General features: G+C 35.8%; 1 protein-coding gene across 2 annotated transcripts in view; it reads right to left on the bottom strand.

Annotated features, from left to right (window-relative positions):
* LOC128212175 (antiviral innate immune response receptor RIG-I-like) overlaps positions 1-21,490 on the bottom strand; it is a 30,475-nt gene that overhangs the window by 5,802 nt on the left and 3,183 nt on the right. Inside the window, exons 3-18 of one of the 2 annotated variants that reach the window (XM_052917483.1) lie at positions 16,583-16,720; positions 15,736-16,068; positions 14,842-15,456; positions 14,618-14,725; positions 14,070-14,198; positions 13,563-13,898; positions 13,229-13,300; positions 10,367-10,624; positions 10,080-10,202; positions 9,151-9,261; positions 7,950-8,104; positions 7,450-7,634; positions 6,964-7,162; positions 1,374-1,542; positions 1,040-1,135; positions 346-518 (exon numbers count right to left, since the gene is read on the bottom strand). In XM_052917483.1, coding sequence (XP_052773443.1) covers positions 346-518; positions 1,040-1,135; positions 1,374-1,542; positions 6,964-7,162; positions 7,450-7,634; positions 7,950-8,104; positions 9,151-9,261; positions 10,080-10,202; positions 10,367-10,624; positions 13,229-13,300; positions 13,563-13,898; positions 14,070-14,198; positions 14,618-14,725; positions 14,842-15,456; positions 15,736-16,068; positions 16,583-16,720 — 3,200 coding nt within the window. The remainder of the gene's footprint in view (positions 1-345; positions 519-1,039; positions 1,136-1,373; positions 1,543-6,963; positions 7,163-7,449; positions 7,635-7,949; positions 8,105-9,150; positions 9,262-10,079; positions 10,203-10,366; positions 10,625-13,228; positions 13,301-13,562; positions 13,899-14,069; positions 14,199-14,617; positions 14,726-14,841; positions 15,457-15,735; positions 16,069-16,582; positions 16,721-21,490) is intronic. The other variant, XM_052917484.1, reaches the window with a different exon arrangement.

The raw sequence follows: 21,490 nt of genomic DNA, 5'->3' as shown, positions 1-21,490 counted from the left end.
GAGTATTCTGAACTAAATGATCTACCAAATCCTTCTAAGGACTATAAAATAGTTATAAAATGATTGTGTAACTCATGTGCGAGCTGCATTAAACAAAACAGCGCGAAGCGAACGTTCCTCTGTTGTTGTTTTTCACCGAAAAAGGGAACTACCTCAATACTTCAGCCTGATATATGGTACTTGCTGTACAAGTGCGTATTCTATACATTTTTAGTTCTAATATATGGAACGTGTTATGATTTAACGTCAAAATTTAAGTGTTTGTAAGCCGTCGGCGACAAGGCTTTGACAATGCCTTTGACTTCTTCCCTTCGGAAAAAAATACCTAAAAATTAAAATGTTTACCTCTAAATGTAAACGACAAGGATTTATCACTCGACGGATGTCTTTTGATCGGACCTTTGCGATTTGTTTCACGAACTCAGCATTCCATTGCAGGTATTTTTCGGTTCCAAATGTCGGTGGAAACCGGCATGCGGTCTTTATAAATGTATCCTCGGGAGCAGCATCCCGTACAGCTGGATTCATATAACAGCAATTATAACTTAAAACCCTGATTAGTAAACTTCTTTAAATCAAGGTAAAAAGAGCGCCTCCGAGCAAACGCCAACACTGTTTTGAATAAGGGGCATAACTCGACAATTATTAATGTCAAAGTTGTGGGCCTTGCCATTAATGTGGACATTGTCACTTATAATATGTATATAATGATCCATGTAATAATGTTGAACGGAATTACAGGCTATGCTTTACATGTTCCTATTACCACTGCACTAGTTAATAGTAACACATGTACAATGTTGCATGTAAATGTGGTTTTTATGTTATGGCCAAGTTGAAGCTTAGGGAAAGATGTTTCCAATTTGAAAGGGGTATAAAAAAAGATGTCGTCGACGACAAAATATAACAAAACATTCAGAACAACATCTGTATCGTCAAAATATTGAAAACTTTTCAAATGCAATATCAGTCTCTTTTGAGTTATTTGTCAAAAACTTGTTATAAAAAAAATAAATAAACACTTATGTAGTAAATTTACTTTGATGTGTCGCCATATGTGTGTCGATGCGCTTGGCTATATCTTCTACAGCATTTTTAAACCAGTCGACAGCTCTTCCAGGCACTGGTAATAGTTCTGTAATTTCAAACGCACTTTTACATTTTAAAAAAACAAAAAGGTTTCTTTAATGATAAATGTAACGTAATTCTGTATCACACGTGCTTTTTATTAACCGTTGTTATTAAGTTTTGCATCAAGCTAAACTGTATCATTTTGGATGAAGATTCCATTGCCAAATCTCCATCGCGGTTTTCATTAAAACATTGTCCCAATGACACCAAACAAAATTAAAAAGAATAAACTGTCGGCATACCTTCAACCGGTGGGTTCACATATAATTTCAATTCCTGAATTGTATCAGGCTTTCTCACAGTACAGAGGAACTTTGCGTCCATGTTTGCCATAATTTTCTTCATATGCTCTACTCCTTGGCCCCATTCAGTCTTTCCACCAACGCCCAAGGATGCTGTTAGTCCAACGATCTACAAAGAGGGGATATAATTCAGAATTTAGAAGCACATGAAGAAGCTTAACATGATCGTCTGTTTATTAATACTTAACAACAACTAACTGAACATGCTTCGTGAAACTACCTCAATGTATAAATGAAATTCCGCGGCATCGCATCCGTCGCCTGTTTATGCCATAGTGAAATCAATATCAAATAAATAACAAGAGGGCCATGATGGCCCTAAATCGCTCACCTGAGTAAAAAAGTTTAACCTTTGTTATCAATATAGCTTGTTTCTCAAAGAATATTGAACAAGAGCTGTCACAGTATGAGACGAATGCCCCCGAATGTGTCATTGACCTATGAACAAGTACATGAAAAGTTGATCATGCCTTTACGTGTCAAATTGTTATGGCAAGTTATTATAAATTGCCTCTGAAATACCACCCATACTTGACAGCCTACACTCTTATGTCCTCATATTCAGCATTCCATTGTGAATAAACACTTAGTGTATCTTTCACCTTAGAGGTAGGGACAGCGGTCTTGCACACGACATGTCGTCTTGGTATGTCGAAAATATGTGGCTAGTCATTTTAAAATCTGTCCATTCAAGAGAAAGTTACAGCCCGGTTACGACAGCCTAACCTCCATGTACTTATATGCAGCATACCATTGTGAATAAACACTAAGTGTGACCTTCAACTTAGAGGTAACCGCCCTCAAAAAAGGGGCTCGCTGGAGCACTGTACTAAGGTTTTAGATTATTTTAGGAACAGTTTGTTGTTCTTCTTGATACTAGAGCATTGTGTTAACAATAAATTGTGAAATTCAAGACATGAAAAAAAGAGTATCAGTGATTTGTAAAGAACAAATTCCTGGATTATTCATTCAAAGAATGGAAATCTAGTATTTTAAAAACCGATTGTACTATCGATAATCGGTTACTTGAGTGGAACCGATCATCGATAGTAAAATTGCAACCGATTCCCAACACTAGTATTTACAACATATATTGAAGTAAAAAGCAAACAAAAAATTGTATTTAAGGCATAATTCGATAACTGTCTTGTGTATTTCGATAATTATCGTCGTATTTCAGTAATTTAGCGTACACAACAATGATTTAAGTCTTGACATTTTGAGAACATTCATGCATATTATAAGAAATATGAAAATAAAAGAGACCAAACAAAATTATTTTAATACATTTGAGAGAAGTCTATGCAAGGGTGCTTCAGACCAAATTTGGTAAGCTCACAAGAATAATCGTTTTTTACTCTATTTTTAGCTAAAAGGGGCCAAACAAAATTATGTGAACAAATTTAAGAGAGGTCCATGCAAGGACACTTCAAACCAAATTTGCTGAAGATCTATCAAGGGGTTCATGCGAAGAAAATGTTAAGTTTTTTTACTAATTTTAGCTCTGGTGGCCATTAAAAGGGGCCAAACAAAATTATTTGAAAAGACATGACAGAGGCCCATGCTAGGATGCTTCAGACTTGAAGATCCATCAAGCAGTTTTAAAAATAAGATCAAGTTGTTTAAAGGTTTTTCTGTTTTTTGCTCTAGTGACCCCTAAAATGAGCCAAACAAAACCATTTGAACAAAGTTGAGAGAGGACCATGTAAGGATGCTACATATCAAGTATGGAGTCATCCTGACCTTTACTTTCAGAGGAAAAGATGTTTAAGTGACAAGACAATGTAAAAACAAATGACCCCTGAGCAAGGCCAATTTGACCCCAGGACAATAATTTGAATACCTTTGGTGTAGGTCCACTAGGTAACACTATATACCAAATATGAAAGCTCTAGGTCTTATATTTTGGAGAAGAGGATTTTTAAAGTTTTATTATATAAGACTATATAAAAACAAATAACTTTCAGGGCGGGGCCAATTTTGACCCTGTGGCAATAATTTGAACAACTTTGATAGAGGTCCACAAGATGATGTTGTATACCAAATATCTAAGCTCCTGGCCTTACGGTTCTGGAGAAGAATATTTTTAAAGATTTACTATATAACACTACGTAAAAACAAGGACCCCCTAGGCGGGGTCAATTTTGACCCTGTGGCAATAATTTGAACAAATCTGGTAGAGGTCCACTAGATGATGCTGAATACCAAATATCTAAGCCCTGGGCCTTACAGTTTCGGAGAAGAAGATTTTTAAAGATTTACTATATAACACTATGTAATAAAACTAGTGACCCCTGGGGCGGGGCCATTTTTGACCCCAGGAGAATAATTTGAACAAATTTTGTAGAGGACCACTACATGATGACACATACCAATTTTCAAGGTTCTAGGCCTTGTGGTTTTTGAGAAGAAGATTTTTAAAGTTTTCCCTATATAAGTCTATGTTAAACAAGTGACCCCCGGGGCGGGGCCATTTTTGACCCCAGGGGGATAGTTTTAATAATTTTGGTAGAGGACCACTAGATGATGCTATATACCAAATATTAAGGCTCTAGGCCTTGTGGTTTTGGAGAAGAAGATTTTTAAAGTTTTTCCTTTCCGTTGCCATGGCAACCAGAGTTCTGCATGGAATTCGATTCTTTGAACAATTTTCAAAGGGGACCACCCAAGGAACATTCCTGTGAAGTTTGGATGAAATTGGCTAAGCGGTTTATGAGGAGATGTCGTTTAAAGTAAAAGTTTACGGACGGACGACGGACGGACGGACGGACGGACGCCGGACGCCGGACAAATTGTGATCACAAAAGCTCACCTTGTCACTATGTGACAGGTGAGCTAAAAATGCAAAACATCAACATTAGCTGATTGATAAATAGGGGGGATTTGTCACACAAACAAACTTGATCGAGATTTTCTGCATACAAACACTTTCAGAAAGTTTCAACATGATTTGGTGATAAATGCTCAAGTTATTGTCTGCACAAAATGTAAATCTTTTATTTTTAGATGAAAACGTAGCATTACGCTGTGAATTACTGAGTAAATTAATTCACTGCGCAATTATTCACGATATAGACATAATGCTTTATCATTCGTCATCATTGATTAATAAAAAGTTAAGTTATTACAGAAAATGGAATAAACATTACTCTAGATTTATTTACCAAACGATCGACATTGAACGATAGATTGTGCTCACACATAAGAGTTATTGTCTCTATAACTCTGGGAATCACCCCGCGATCATTCATGACAAAGACATTATGCCCCATCATCCATCACGATTGGATAATAAAAAGTTAAGTTATTACAGAAAATGGAATAAACATTACTCTAGATTTATTTACCCGACGATCGACATTGAACGATATATTGTGCTCGCACACAATGTCACCAAGTTTCGTTGGATTTTGATATTTAAATCATGAGTTATTGTCTGCACATTCAACTACTATTTTTTAACTTGAAGCTGCAATCTCACAGATTGAACGTTTTGTCACATTTAATAAAAAGAAAATCTTCGGATTAGGCAATTTTTGCGCAAATGTCTGGAAACCAGTGGTATAAGACTGCTTACAAAAATAGGTCGCAGTTTCTCATTATTGTTCGAAAATTGATGTTTTATGGCTAAAGGCGTTACTAAAGCCGTAAGCAAAATTTCAGCAGGTTTTCCAATAATTGAGATCTGTTCGATTGTGAGTTATTTAATATGACTGAAGTGAGGGAATTGATGCCAAAATCAGCTTATTCTGAGACAAAAAATAACAAGAGCACCGCCTGTGGGTGTTGAACGCTCGTCTAATTTTAACCTTTTACCGTTTATTCATTTCATTTATTACATTTGATAGTGAACAGGTATTCCAAAGTTTGAAAGTGATAGCTTTGATAGTTTGCATGTAAGTGACCAAAGCACAATCTTAAAAAATCAGACTAGCTAAAAATTAAAAATGCCAAACATATCTAAATATCCCACACCTTCTCCCTACCCTTCCAAATGTGTGACTCAAAAACCTGTTGAAGTGCATTATCCATTTATGAAAAAATGAAATCAATACTTATGTGATATCCAACAACAATTGAAGAAGCTATGTCCAATTCTCAAGGGTACAATGTGAAGAAGGGTATAACATGAACAAGTTCACCAAGTTTCAAAGTGATACCTTTGATAGTTTCCATGTACACCTAAACACAAAACTTGACCAACGCTTCCGACGACAATCAAGTGACGACAAAAGCTCGTCAAAACACTACCAGTCATTAGTCAAATCACTACCAGTTATAAGACAATTTATCCCATGAACAAACTGAACCGGGACATTATGCCCTCAAACACCATCACAAGGTGTTATCACGAATGGGAAAAATACCCAAGTAATTGTCTGCACAAGACATAAACCTTCTTTTCTAACATACATGGGACATAACTATGAAGAAACTTATGTGAATTACGAAACAATCGAGCTTGACCGAGACATACGCCAACAAACTTTGTCACTAAGTTCCATATTGATTCGATACTATATTGTCTGCACATATTTTATGACATAAAAAGGGCAAAACCCTAGAGTTACTGATGCGATTTCGTAAGTAATTCAAGGTATTGCCTGAACAAGGTTTTTCTGTACCCTCGCTGGAGCCACCGACGCATATGTCGCAACAAAAGCGAGGTCGCATAAGTGGAGACTAGCGAATTGAGCTACTAAACTGGTACTGTATAAGTGGTTCAGTTCGCGACGTGGAAATGTTTGCGAATTTCGCGATTTGACAAAATTCGCGAATATATTGACCAGCGTAAATATCCACGCCATCAGATGTTTACAAAATACTAATTTTATTACTAACATTATGTACACAAACATGTTTTATTGTTTAATAAATGCAAAATGCAAAATATTGATTAACATTTTGAATACCGCACTTTTCAAAAGCCAGAGCAGCTTCATCACATCTGTACAATCAAACAAAAGCTACATATTAGTTTTCACACATCATTTGTGATAAAGCATGGCATAGCGACTGTTTCTTTGTTACCATGTATCGGCTTTAAATGAAATGTGTATTGAACAGTATTGTTTTGAACTGCACAAAATAATTATCAAACTGAGAATACTATTCCTTTATATTTAGATGATTATTATTATTTATGAAACCCGAGTAACCGATTACTAAATATTGACAACATATCTTTCAATTGGCAGAATTTATCTAACGTACTCGTGTAAATATTACGCACAGTCATATTTCTGCCAGCGAAACGTGGGAAATCTTCAATTCGCAAAGTTTTTGACCAGCGAACATAACCACTTATACAGTATGTCGCAGATCGATATTTTATCACAACTTAATCAACTTTTAAATGAATTTCAAATGTCGTATTAAAACACTGACCTAAAAGATTGTCGCTCAAAAGTCAAAATCATTCAATTTTCAACAAACAAGGACAAAAAGGTTATTGCTATTGAGCGACAGGCCATTCAATACGCTGAGATGAAATAACAAATATGCAATGTCAATATTTATTGATACTCACCTGGGGCATTTTAGAAGACTCAACTCCCTCCCGCAGTTTAAGGTGAAGATATCGAGCCATAATTTCATTATACATGTGTTGTTTGTTTGAGTGATGACATTCGTCGAACACAATCAGAGAAAATTCTCTGACGCTTTCAATTTTCTTTGCTTTTAAAGCATTCACAAGAATCTGTGCTGTTACAACAAAGATGTCTCTTCTGCAATCAATGAAACAAAACAGTTTAAAACCAAGTCAGTCTTGAAAATATTTCAATAATGAGAACAAAATGCACTAAAAAGATATGATGAAATATTACGACTGAATGGACTTTGTATTATTTTAATAGATTACATAAAGCATAAATATTTTAATAGATTACATAAATATTTTAATAGATTACATAAAGCTTATGACGGACATCATATGTGACAGTTTTCACAAACAGTTTATGACATTTTACCAATTTTATTGCGTCATGTTTTAAACAATTACGAACAGACTTGCCTTTCAAGGAAATCCCAGAGCATTTGCTTTTTTAGCCTGTGGACGTTTCCGCTGAACACCTTTGTCCTGTAAGTTGGGAGTCGTTCTGCACATACTACTCCTTGCTGAATGGCTAGTGCTTCGTTTTCGACAAGAAATAAAATACGACCCTTCTTTCTTTCTGCTATTTTCCGTCTTAGGTGAACCTAGAATTTAAATGTTGAAAGAAATAATCATGCATGACTTGCCATTATGATTGTACATTAAGGATTTAACAACAGAAAAACGAAAATGAAATCAGTCTACGGGGTATACGTTCATTCTTATTAAGAGCAAAGATGGAGTAGACAAGCGTCAACAACATTATTTCTTTACTGAACAATTCATAATCTCAATTATTTAAAGTAACTCGATCTTAATTTATAAAATAAAGCATGAAATCATATACAATGGTAGGAAACTTGGCATTTATATAAACTTTTTGACATTCATTTCTCAAAACTCTTTGAAAGATGAATTACCTGCATAATTCTGCATGCCACCCTGGTCTTGCCCGAGTTTGTTGGAGCCATCACTATAACGTTTTCTCCATCACAACCCTCCTGTGCTAACTCTTTTTGGTAACCCCGTAGACTTATATCCACGTCATCAACATTCGTTCCAAGATCGTCTTGGTCTGGAAACAAACCGAACGATAAGCTACGAACATATTTTCTTTAGTTTGATATATTTTTCTTATATGCTTCCAAAAACTCATCTTGACCAAACTCGCATCACTACCGATACTTTACAACAACCACCACCGCCATCTTCATCATCCGTATGTATATGCTCCTCCTCCATTTCCTCCTTCTGTTTATCCTCATCATCACCACAATCATTTACATAATTATCATTAATAAATGCATAAGCAATGACACACGGATAATTATTTAGAAAAGTAAACGTCCAATATGCTTTTGCTGTTGACATTTTATCAATATTGTACAGATATTCTTTGAAGAAATATACATTCTAAATAAAACCCCAAGAAGCACAAAGTACATCCATAACAAGAGCTGCCGTAAGACAGAGCGCTCGACTATACGCCTCTTTGCCTTAGAAATGAATAGAATAACTATGTTATATGTGCCTGTGAAAAGCATCACAAAAAGTCAAATTAAAAAGTAAACATGAAAGCTGCAATGCGACGAAACAAGGTTTTCAATGATCGGCAGTAGTACTTCAGCCTTCGTTTTGCGATTTAGTTTCAGCTGGGATTTTTTTCGATTTTAGTGACCTTGACCTTTAGTGCCCGAAAACTTTAACATATGTTCCTAAGTCAATCATCGGCGAACATTTGTATTAAGGATAATATGAGGTAATGTAACCTCATTTTGTGATGGCCCTGAACAACTGTTTGCAGTATTTAGTGAATTGAGTGAATGGTATTTGACTTTGAGTGATAAGTAAAAATGTGAACTGCCCTTTAAATTTAACCGGACGTCAACGCTGGGGGAGAGTAGTTTAGCCTCCATATTCTTCGAATAGTCGAGATAATAATGAAAGCAGCAGTTTTGGTTTGGAATTGTTCATTAACAAAAATATATATTGCAATACTGAAAACGACTCCTTGCAACGGCTTAAACTGCATATCCTATATTAAAAAATTCTAAATCATAATTATATTACTCAATGATCACCAAGACCAGAATATTAAGACCTACACTGTGGTAAACTCACCTGTCTCAATATTTATCTCAAACTCTTCCTCGCTAATGACCCTTTCCGGTCCAATTATGTTTAAATCGTTTCGTATCTTATTCTCTTCATTGTCTTCAGTGTCGTGGATACCTAAAACATACCGTATAGTTATTCTTTATACAGTTAAAATAAATACTTCTCTGGACTTTTCAACATACATCTGCGTGTTTGCTACAATGAAATACATACCTTTTACGTATTCGGAAAACATAAAGTTAAATAACGAATTCATAGTTTCTCCTTTAAATAGACACAAACGCACAACAATTGATATAAACGCACAACACTTAATATGTAGAAGAATATGAAATAAGAATTGATACTAAATAAACATTTAAATAGAACACGATGTTACAACAAATTAATCATTGATGAATTGATAGCTAAACACACCAACACTGACCTATTTTGATAAGAGTGTTGGCAGGTTTAACTTGCATGTATTTTCAATATCAGTTTCGTTGAATAACATAATTTATTTCGAGAGTGCACATGTTTTGGGCCGGAACGAAAAAAATAACAGACTCAACGTTTTTTTAATAAACAATTTCTCTCATATTTAAACCAAAACAGCCAATACAGAATTGTAGACATAGAAAAACACATACAGACTCAAATTACTGTCCAAAAAGTTTAATTATAAAAATATATAATTAATATATAACTAATTTGTGAAGCAGTAGCACTCTTTTCATGCCAGCCAAACACATGACTATCAAATTGATTAAAATTGACGTGATGATATGTATTGCAGATCCATTTATTGATGTGGTGAAAGTGCAAATTGAAATAAGGAGTTTGGTGAAAATGCGAAACAAAGTGAAAACTAGGTATACAATGCCGCGAAGATATAAGCGAATGAAGGAGAAAGGCATCATGATGATCAAATCTAAATGTATTGAACAAACCGATTCTAGTAGTCATACGTATGTCTATGTCCGGAATGTTTGCTATTTCAGGTGGACAAATCGTAGAAAATGGCGATCCTTTACATGCCAATAAAAACTCTTTGTCATAAACTAATCGCTTTCCTGTAGATTATCAAAATATAATATGATATAAAGGAAGGTAAACTTAAAATAGAGTTTAACTTTCTCAATATAATCATTGATTTTTAATGTTTCTGAACATCTGAATTAAAAATGACACTGTTTTCCGTACACGATTGATTGAGTGAGTAATGTCAAAAGCTTACCAGCTTCAGTTGCATCCATCTGTGACCTTGTTTGTTTTACAGTCGTTCGTGCTTCGTCTTTAGGAAGTCGAGAATATATTTCTGTCTCATGGCTATCAGTGTTATTTAGAAGTTCATTGAAATCCGATGTTAGGTCATCAACAGCGGAGTTTGCTTTCAAACATGTTTCTTCCTCATCGGATATGACTGGAGAAGACTGGAGTAATTCGCTAAAGTCAGGGACGTCTTCATTTCCGCAGCTTTTTGCTTCTTCTGAATCTACGAAAGTTTGTAAATATTGTTTGTGTACGCTAAATTGGCATACGAATGGCAGTGCAAATATTTACACTTTACATGTATATATGAACGATAACTCATTAAAAAGAATAAAATATGCGTCCACCCTGATTTGACATGAGAGGCGGTAATCCCATCGTTTATTGGTAAAGCTATTTACGCGTTTATGGTCTGTGATGTTTTGTACGTTTGTGTATCTCGTCCAATGTCGCTTAAGCCCTAATATTGTTATTCAAAAATGGGTTTATATTTGTTTCTTTTACTACTGGGCTTGTTTTTACTAAACAAGAGCTTTCGTAAGACACCGCGCTCGACTACGCCGCTTTGACTTTGAAGTGAATACAATAATGATGTATGTGCCTGCCAAAAGCAATAAAAAATAATAAAAAAGTAAACAGTGACCATAACTCTCGGGGGCCCAAAACACAATTTCATGAACGGTCTCTATAAACTCTTTATATAAACCAAGTTTGCTCGCAATATGTCGACCCTTACTTAAGCTATTCAATACCAACCATTTTTCTATTAATAGTAACTTTGACCTTGACATTGATCCTAGCGGCCTCAAACACAATCCCAGGAAAGGTCTCCATAAACTCTTCCTATATACCAATTTTGGTCACTAAATGTCAAACCTAAATTATTCCATACATAAGATGACTTTGACGCTAGGTAAATTGAACTAGAGCTGTCACAGGAGTGACGAATACCCCCAAATGCCGCCTGGACACAGGAATGGCAAACCATTCCTTTGAAAAGAGGCCATAACTCCAAGGTTACTGCCAAAAATGTTCAAATCAGTCAAGCCTTTCATGAGTTATCGTCCGGAAACCATTTTTCTATATTTAGTAACAGTGACCTTGACCCAACCAGCCCCAATATCGAACTTGATCTGTATCTTCTGATGTTACACCTGTGTACCAAAAATTGTTCAAATCCGTCTAGCCTTTCATGAGTTATCGTCCGGAAACCGTTTTTCTTTTTTTAGTAACAGGGACCTTGACCTTGGCCCCAACAGCCCCAATATCGAACTTGACCTGTATCTTCTGATGTAACACCTGTGTACCAAAAAACAATTCAAATCTGTCAAGCCTTTCATGAGTTATCGTCCGGAAACCGTTTTTCTATTTTTAGTAAAAGTGACCTTGACCTTGGCCCCACCAGCCCCAATATCGAACTTGACCTGTATCTTCTGATGTTACACCTGTGTACCATTTTTTTAAAACTGTTTAGCCTTTCATGAGTTATCGTCCGGAAACCATGAAAACCGACCGACCGACCGACAAGCTCACTAACTTGATCTGTATCTTCTGATGTAACACCTGTGTACCAAAAATTGTTCAAATCCGTCTAGCCTTTCATGAGTTATCGTCCGGAAACCGTTTTTCTATTTTTAGTAACAGTGACCTTGACCTTGGCCCCACCAGCCCCAATATCGAAATTGACCTGTATCTTCTGATGATACACCTGTGTACCAATTTTTTTTTCAAATCTGTCAAGCCTTTCATGAGTTATCGTCCGGAAACCGTTTTTCTATTTTTAGTAACAGTGACCTTGACCTTGGCCCCACCAGCCCCAATATTAAACTTGACCTGTATCTTCTGATGTTACACCTGTGTACCAAAAATTGTTCAAATCCGTCTAGCCTTTCATGAGTTATCGTCCGGAAACCGTTTTTTCTATTTTTAGTAACAATGACCTTGACCTTGGCCCCACCAGCCCCAATATCGAACTTGACCTGTATCTTTTGATGTTACACCTGTGTACCAAAAAATTTTCAAATCTGTCAAGCCTTTCATGAGTTATCGTCCGGAAACCGTTTTTCTATTTTTAGTAACAGTGACCTTGACCTTGGCCCCACCAGCCCCAATATCGAACTTGACCGGTATTATCTGATGTTACACCTGTGTACCAAAAGTTTTTCAAATCTGTCTAGCCTTTCATGAGTTATCGTCCGGAAACCATGAAAACCGACAGACCGACCGACCGACCGACAGACATACCGACCGACAAGCTCACTCCTATATACCCCCTCAAACTTCGTTTGTGGGGGTATAATGAAGGGTATTGGACTTATGAGAGAAACTCCCAACTTGCCCTTAAACTTTAACCTGCCCTAAAACTTTAACCTAAGTTCCTAAGTCAATCAGGGGCCATAACTTGTATTAAGCATAATGTGGAGTTATGTTACCTTGTTGTTTGATGGTCTTGAACAACTGTGTATTAATTTAATTGAAATAAGGGTATAGAAGTGATTAATAAATATCCCAACCTGCCCTAAAACTTTAACCTAAGTTCAATAGTCAATCAGGTGCTATATTTTGTATAAAGGATAATATGGAGTTATCTAACCTCTTTATGTGATGGCCCTGCATAACTGTGTGAAGTATTAAGCAAATTGAATGAAGGGTATTAGACGTATAAGTGAAAATCCCAAATTGCCCTAAAACTTGAACCGGACGCCGACGCCGACGCTGGGGCGAGTAGTATAGCCCTCCTTATTCTTCGAATAGTCGAGCTAAACATTGTAAAAAAATGAAGTTTACAAACTAGCTCAGATATCACACAGAATTTAGGGGTTTTTACCAAACGAAGTTGCTATTTCTATCTCGGTCCCACAACTGTCTCGTTCATCGTACGTATGTTGCGCCATCAATTCTAAAACAGAAATTCAGTTATAGAACTATGCTTACATGGTCGTTTGAGTGCTTATTTTTTGTCGAAGAAATTTAATGCCTTTTCGTGAATATCTGTCTAGGTTTTGTACTTTCGAAAACAACAGATCTTTTGAATTAATGTTATTGATTTTTGGATGATATTTGGTTTCAAAAACTAAAAGGAAAACTAACATTGAAAATTGTTTTTCAAAAATAAGAACATTCAGATAAAAGTAAAGTAAATAAACAAGGGAAATATCTACTTTTGAAAATGTCAGGTTCCAACTTTTCAGCCAGTGCCAATAAATCGCATTCAATGAGAGCATTCATGAAATCCTTAAACCAAGTCTCGACTCGACAAGGAAGTTTGAACAGCAACACCCAAATAGCTCGATTATGCCCTTTATTGACATATTCTGCTCTTATTTCTTGTGCGTCAGCGTCATTTATAGCTTTAAATCCTTCAAGAATAGGAATCAGTGTTGTAGGATTAGGGATTTTTTCTAATAAATCGTCCACAAATAAATCCAGCAATCTTCTGTAAGGTTCGTCACAAGCAACGAACTCCCCTTTCAATATCTGTGCAATTTTGGGATAACCTAAATGATACAAACATAACATTTTGAAAACACACAGCAATTCACCATATTCGTATGGAAGTTAGTCATTGAAATATTATTTTTCGTTTTCATTTCAGCAACATTCCGATATAGTATTCGCTTACAATTAAAATGCATAGTATATAAAATTTAATTTAATTGTTACAATACCATTTTCTGAAGCCATAAGCTCATAAAAAGCTACAAATCGTCCAGGGTCGTCAATTTCGTTCATGAAAATATTATAGCCCATTTTGACAGCCATGCTGAGTTCACAGTCTCTCAACCGTTTGCGTTGCTCTGTTTCAAGAAATAATCGGTATATCATACAGTTCAAAGTTATTATTTTCTGAGTCTTCGCATTAATTGAAACCTGACAACATTCATATAATGTAAACATGCTTCTAGAAACTTATTCAAAGGGGTGTTTTTGGTAAATATCACCACAAACAAAATTTAATATTATTTTGTTAAAGAAGAGTAGAAAATAAATGATCATACACTAATTCAGTTTGCACTCGGTCGTTTCGCAAATATGAGACCTTTGGCCTGGCGCCCATAACATAATTATATATTTCAAAGATGTGTCATTTTGCAAAAATATTGTGAATGATGCCTTTTCGAGAGCTTTTAAACGTAGTGATAATTAGTCCTTGACAAGGTTATATAACTTTAAATGGAAATGCAAACTATTACAAAATTACCATGCAAACTCTTACCTTGATTAAAATAATGCAGCCTTAAAAAGTCGGTTGGCTCCAAACACAGACAGATATATCCAGAAAAAGATTTCAAGTTACCTCTGATAATTTCATCGTTGCTGAAATCTGAAAAAAATACAAAGAAATACAAGACAACAACAACAACAACAACGTGTATCTTGAATTAACGTTAGAACAAGTCGTCAGAACGTTACGAAGTAACTGCTGTTAATTTTACCTACCAGACAGTGAAACGTGATTCTTGCTAGAATCGTCATGGATTCTTAACTGTGTTTGGTTTTCATGAGACTCTTGTCTACTTAATCCGCTGGTAATATCGTCTCTTGCAATAACTTTAACAAGTGTTTCTTCTGTTTCCATATTCAAATGCGTCAGTTTTTCGTGATCAGGGTATTGAGTAATGGATTCTTTTAATTGAAATTGATCAGTTTCGCTTTTATCGGCAGTTATCGCATCATCTGTCTGACTGACACTTCTGGAGGTTCTTGCTTGTACGGCTTTTAAACTTGTAGTATCATCATTGGCGGAGGGAGTCACAACTGCTTCTTTGTTTTGCGGCAGTAGCATGTCCATAAATTCCATGCCAAGTCCGTCTAACTCCATCTTTAAGGTATTCGATCCAAGTTCGTTAGGTTTGCAATGAGAGCTGGCAATTGATTCAGGATTCAAATTTGACATTTCCATATCAGTGTTCGTTTGTTTGTCCTCCCCACTGCCAATTTCACATCCTTCAGTTACAAAAGCATTTGGTTCTTCTGTTTCAGAATTCATGGAAACGGTGCTATCTTTTGAATTGTCATTCATCTGAGTGTCTTCGTTTTTCTGCACAACAATCTCTGGAACATATATATATATAAAACAAGAAATGTAGAAACGCATTTGTTGTCACTACATTTATAATAGGAGTTTTTTCATTCATGGGTTTCACATGTTTACTGTTTCAGGCAATATTATGATTGAAAAACAATTTACAACACTAATGAATAAAATGTTTCACGTTTTAAGAATAATCATATCATTTATAGCAAAAAGCACTGCTTATTCAAAGCAATAACCAGACACATTTTGCAATTCATATTTTGTGTGCGTTAAAAAATAACATGGCTTATTATTACTGTTGAACATATCCGGCTCCAGTTTTTCAGCTACATCGTTATAACCATGGTCAATCAAACTGACCAAGAACTCTTTAAACCAGTTCTCCTTTCTGCTTTGTAATCTAAAAAGCATTTCCCATGCTGCAGCGTCCCTGCCGTGGTTATACATTTCAGCTCTAATCCTCTGAACATCTTCGTTCGTTATAAGCTCTCTTGCTAGCAAGGTTGGTAAAATCTCCGTTGGATTCACTACTGGAACTATTTGATCAGCAAACAGTTCCAAAAGTTTCCTGAAGTGTTCATCTGAAGCAACAATTTCACAGTCGATGTATCGGGCAATCTTTGGATATCCTGCAATAATAACACATGACTTGGTCATGGACATCATTTTACTCTTAGGTTCCTGGCAGGCAAATACTTTTTAATTTCAATTATACTGAAAAAGAGCGCTGATACTCTTCTGATTTCATTGCAAGTAATATGTATAGCTCCGCCAAAGCTTAAACCAGATAATTTATTTATAAGGGCGTGTGTTTGTAACTCAAGTTCACTGTAGTTTGTATCCTTGTCTTATGCCTCTAAACAGGGTTGGATTTTGAGTTTTCGACTACTGGGCTTGTCCCTGTAGTTTTCATTGTTATAAAAATGTTTGTGTTATATATTTGTTGTCTTGTGACGTTTTGTGTTCGGTCTTGACCAATCGACCTAATACAGGAATTTTGTTACAGTTAAGATCCTTTTCCCTGTAGTTTCCGTTGTTTCTTTTATATAAGTGACTTTTCCATGTTCACACATAACTTTTGTCATTTACGACAAAGCATTTTATTCCCCATAAAACATCATACATTATTTGTATTAAGTGTACCGTTTTCGCTGGCCATCAGCTCCTTGAACGCAATAAAACGCCCGGAGTCTTCTATGTCATAGATAAGCATTTGCAAACCGAGCTCAACAGCTTTATCACCGCTCTTTCGGGACAGTTCAAATATCTTCTTTCTTTGCTCTACACAGAAAAAGAAACGGGTGAAAAACATATTGGTATCGATGGCAACAGTTCGAGCAACATATCAGCATCCGATGGTAATTCTGAAAACCGATTGTAAATTGAAACTGAGATACGTATGCAATAGTAGGACATTGACGAACACTACGTTTTGATTGGTACTCAGGTTCAATTTTTGAAGTACCCGGTACACATCCAATACAGCAATGAATTATAAAACACAGCAATAACATACACAGTTATTGTCTTAAATGTATTTAATATATTCAAAATTGTAAACATATTAATTATGAGCTCACATAAATAAGAGGCAAATCCGTATTTTCTTTTGGCGAACAATCAAAACGATTCCAAACTGTACAAACTGTTTTAATTCAACCTCATCAGTAGTTTTGAAGAAATGGTGCGGACAAGCACCAATTATTAAAAATGGTAAAGGGGAGATATTTTTTTAATATGCACGAAAAAATTATGATTCTTGTCAACTGCACCTTCTCTCATTGTCATCTATCTATATGCCTTCATATCATTGCCATCTATCTATATGCCTTCATCTCATTGCAATCTATCCATATACCTTTATCTCACTGCCATCTTTCTACATACCTTCCTTTCATTGTCATCTATCTATATATACCCTCCCCTCATTGCCTCCTGTCTAAATACCGCCCTTTCATTGCCATCTATCTATATACCTTTCTCTCACTGCCATTTATATATAAACCGCCGTTTCATTGCCATCTATCTATATACCGCCCTTTCATTGCCATCTATCTATATACCTTCCTCTCATTGCCTCCTATCTATATACCGCCCTTTCATTGCCATCTATCTATATACCTTCCTCTCATTGCCTCCTATCTATATACCGCCCTTTCATTGCCATCTATCTATATACCTTCCTCTCATTGCCTCCTATCTAAATACCGCCCTTTCATTGCCATCTATCTATATACCTTTCTCTCACTGCCATCTATCTATATACCGCCCTTTCATTGCCATTTATCTATATGCCACCCTTTCATTGCCATCTATCTATATACCTTCCTCTCACTGCCTCCTATCTATATACCTCCCTTTCATTGCCAACTATCTATATACCTTCCTCTCATTGCCATCTATCAATATACCTTCCTCTCATTGCCTCATATCTATATACCGCCCTTCCATTGCCATCTATCTATAAACCTTTCTCTCACTGCCATCTTTCTAGATACCTTTCTCTCATTGCCATCTTTCTATATACCTTCCTCTCATTGCCATCTACCTATATACCTTCCTCTCATTGCCATCTATCTATATACCTTCCTCTCATTGCCATCTTTCTATATACCTTTCTCTCACTGCCATCTTTCTATATACCTTTCTCTCATTGCCATCTTTTTATATACCTTCCTCTCATTGCCATCTATCTATATACCGCCCTTGCATTGCCATCTATCTATATACCTTTCTCTCAGTGCCATATATCTATATACCTTTCTCTCATTGTCATCTATCTATATACCTTCCTCTCATTGCCATCTTTCTATATACCTTTCTCTCACTGCCATCTTTCTATATACCTTTCTCTCATTGCCATCTTTCTATATACCCTCCTCTCATTGCCATCTATTTATATACCTTTCTCTCATTGCCATCTATCTATATACCTTCCTTTCATTGCCATCTATCTATAAACCTTTCTCTCACTGCCATCTTTCTATATACCTTTCTCTCATTGCCACCTTTCTATATACCTTTCTCTCATTGCCATCTATCTATATACCTTCCTCTCATTGCCATCTATCTATATACCTTCCATTCATTGCCATCTTTCTATATATCTTTCTCTCACTGCCATCATTCTATATACCTATCTCTCACTGCCATCTTTCTATATACCTTTCTCTCATTGCCATCTATTTATATACCTTCCTCTCAGTGCCATATATCTATACACTTTCTCTCACGGCCATCTTTCTATATACCTTTCTCTCATTGCCATCTATTTTTATACCTTTTTCTCACTGCCATCTTTCTATATACCTGTCTCTCATTGCCATCTATCAATATACCTTCCTTTCATTACCATCTATCTATATACCTTTCTCTCACTGCCATCTGTATTTATACCTTTCTCTCATTGCCATCTATCTATATACCTTCCTTTCATTGCCATCTATCTATAAACCCTCCTTTCATTGCCATCTATCTATATACCTTCCTTTCATTGCCATCTATCTATATACCCTCCTTTTATTTCCATCTATCTATATACCTTTCTCTCACTTCCATCTATCTATATACCCTCCTTTCATTGCCATCTTTCTATATACCTTCCTTTCATTGCCATCTATCTATATACCTTCCTCTCATTGCCAACTATCTATATACCTTTCTCTCATTGCCAACTATCTATATACCTTCCTCTCCTTGCCATCTATCTATATACCCTCCTTTCATTGCCATCTATCTATATACTTTCCGCTCATTGCTATCTTTCTATATACCTTTCTCTCACTGCCATCTTTCTATATACCTTTCTCTCATTGCCATCTATCTATATACCTTCCTTTCATTGCCATCTATCTTTATACCTTTCTCTCTCTGCCATCTTTCTATATACCTTCCTTTTATTGCCATCTATCTATATACCCTCCTTCCATTGCCATCTATCTATATACCAAGGTTTAAGTATTGCTACTGAATTATGAGGGGCTGGCCATGACAAGTTCAATTAAATGGGAGACGTGAATAATAAACAACAGTGAGTGAAAAGGACATTTATTCAATGTCAAAATTGAATAATAAATAGGAGTTTGATATCCTCGTAACATATTATTCACGACTAGCATATTGGGCGTCCAAACAACCGCCATAAGTGTAACAACATGACGCCCAATGAGAGGAACTTGGCATGGCAATGTGTTGTAGATGCTGTTAAGGATGATCCCAACAGTAGTTTTGTATTATCCGGACAAGAGTGTGACGAACGGACAATAGTGTGACGGACGGACAAGAGTGTGACGGACGGAAGGAGGGACGGCAGGACAAAGCGGTTACTTTATGCTCTCCATTCTGGGTGCATAATAAAAAAGTAGGTCAAAAGGTCAAAGTCAATGTCATTTGATTACAATATGTCTCTCTTAAACTATACTTTTCACCTTTTTAAGAAAGGCAAGGGAAAGTAAAACAAAAATTAACTGCACACTCTAAAAACAGATTGTCTCTCCTAGACTGTAATTTTTGACTTGGCTACAATAACAATTTTGATAATTCCAAGGGTCGCACGCCAGTCATGCATTGGTGGATCAGTATGGTTTAAAAAAAGAACCTCGCTCTCATGGATATCTAACTACTGTGCTAGTTTCATTGAGAGACATTCAAAACTAAAGACTTTATCGCGTTCACAAGCAAGTGCATACCGACAGACGCATGGGCGCACGGATGCGATGCATACACGACTGACATAGCATACGCTATTATGACTTGTAGTCTTTTAAGAAAATCACGAATAAATTAAAACAATATTTCTACAATAACAAGAGCTGTCACAGAGACCGTGCGCTCGACTATTTCGCCGCTTTTCAGTGTAAGGATTGGAAAGTTTTGGCGAAACATGCATGGATCACTGTTATATGAGATTTCAATGCAATACATGATGTGCGGAGATATTAACACAAATGTGGTTACATGCAAAAATTTAACCAAAATTTTTAAGTGTAATAATAAAAGGCCATTATTTGCAAAACACAGTTATCTAACTTTATTATTCAATTAGGTTGGGTGGTTGAATACCATTGTATAAAGTCTCAATGCAATACATCAAGTAGTTGCTGAGATATTATCCTATGTGTGCTAACATGCAAGACCTTAACCAGAATTTGGGTGGTTGAATACCATTGTATAAAGTCTCAATGCAATACATCAAGTAGTTGCTGAGATATTATCCTATGTGTGCTAAACTGCAAGACCTTAACCAGAATTTCTAAGTCGCATAATAAAGGGGCAAAAATTATATAATATGAACGATAGAGTTATCTTACTTGATTTAACAAAAAGGTTAAATGGTTGGGAGCCTGTGTGTAAAGTTTCAATGCAATACATGATGTATTTGCTGAAGCATTGACTAAAAAGTGGTTACATGCAAAATTTTAACCAGAATTTCTGAGTCGAATAATAAAGGGCAATTATTTGCATTAAATACAAACTGGAGTTATCTAACTTGGTAAATAAAGTAGGTTGGATGGTTGAGTACCATTGTATCAAGTTTCAATGCAATACCTCAAGCAGTTGCTGAGATATTAACCTATTTGTGCTTGCACACAAAACCTTAACCAGAATTTCTAAGTCAAATAATAAAGGCCTATTATTGGAATTAAATGCAAAGTAGAGTTATCAAACTTGGTTAATTAAGTAGGTTAGATGGTTGAGTACCATTGTATAAAGTCTCAATGCAATACCTCAAGTAGTTGCTGAGATATTAACCTATGTGTGCTTGCACGCAAAACCTTAACCAAGGGGTGACGCCGACGCCGACGCTTGGGTGAGTAGTATAGATCTCCTTATTCTTCGAATAGTCGAGCTAAAAAGGAACATTTCTTACATCTTTTATTCAATTCGGAACGAAAAATAATGAACTTTTATAACTTTATTCTATGGATTAGTAATTAAGATATTAAAAAGGAAAGAAAGAAGCATTTTTTTAATTATGTACTATTATTTATATTCTGGATTAGAAACTAAGCGTTTCTACCATGTTAAACAATGTATGTAATTGTAACCTTT

The sequence above is a fragment of the Mya arenaria genome, chromosome 12 (genome assembly GCF_026914265.1).
Source record: "Mya arenaria isolate MELC-2E11 chromosome 12, ASM2691426v1".
Taxonomy (NCBI): Eukaryota; Metazoa; Mollusca; class Bivalvia; order Myida; family Myidae; genus Mya; species Mya arenaria.
The sequence above is the reverse complement of the archived record's forward strand: the minus strand, read 5'-3'. Positions and strand labels throughout refer to the sequence as shown.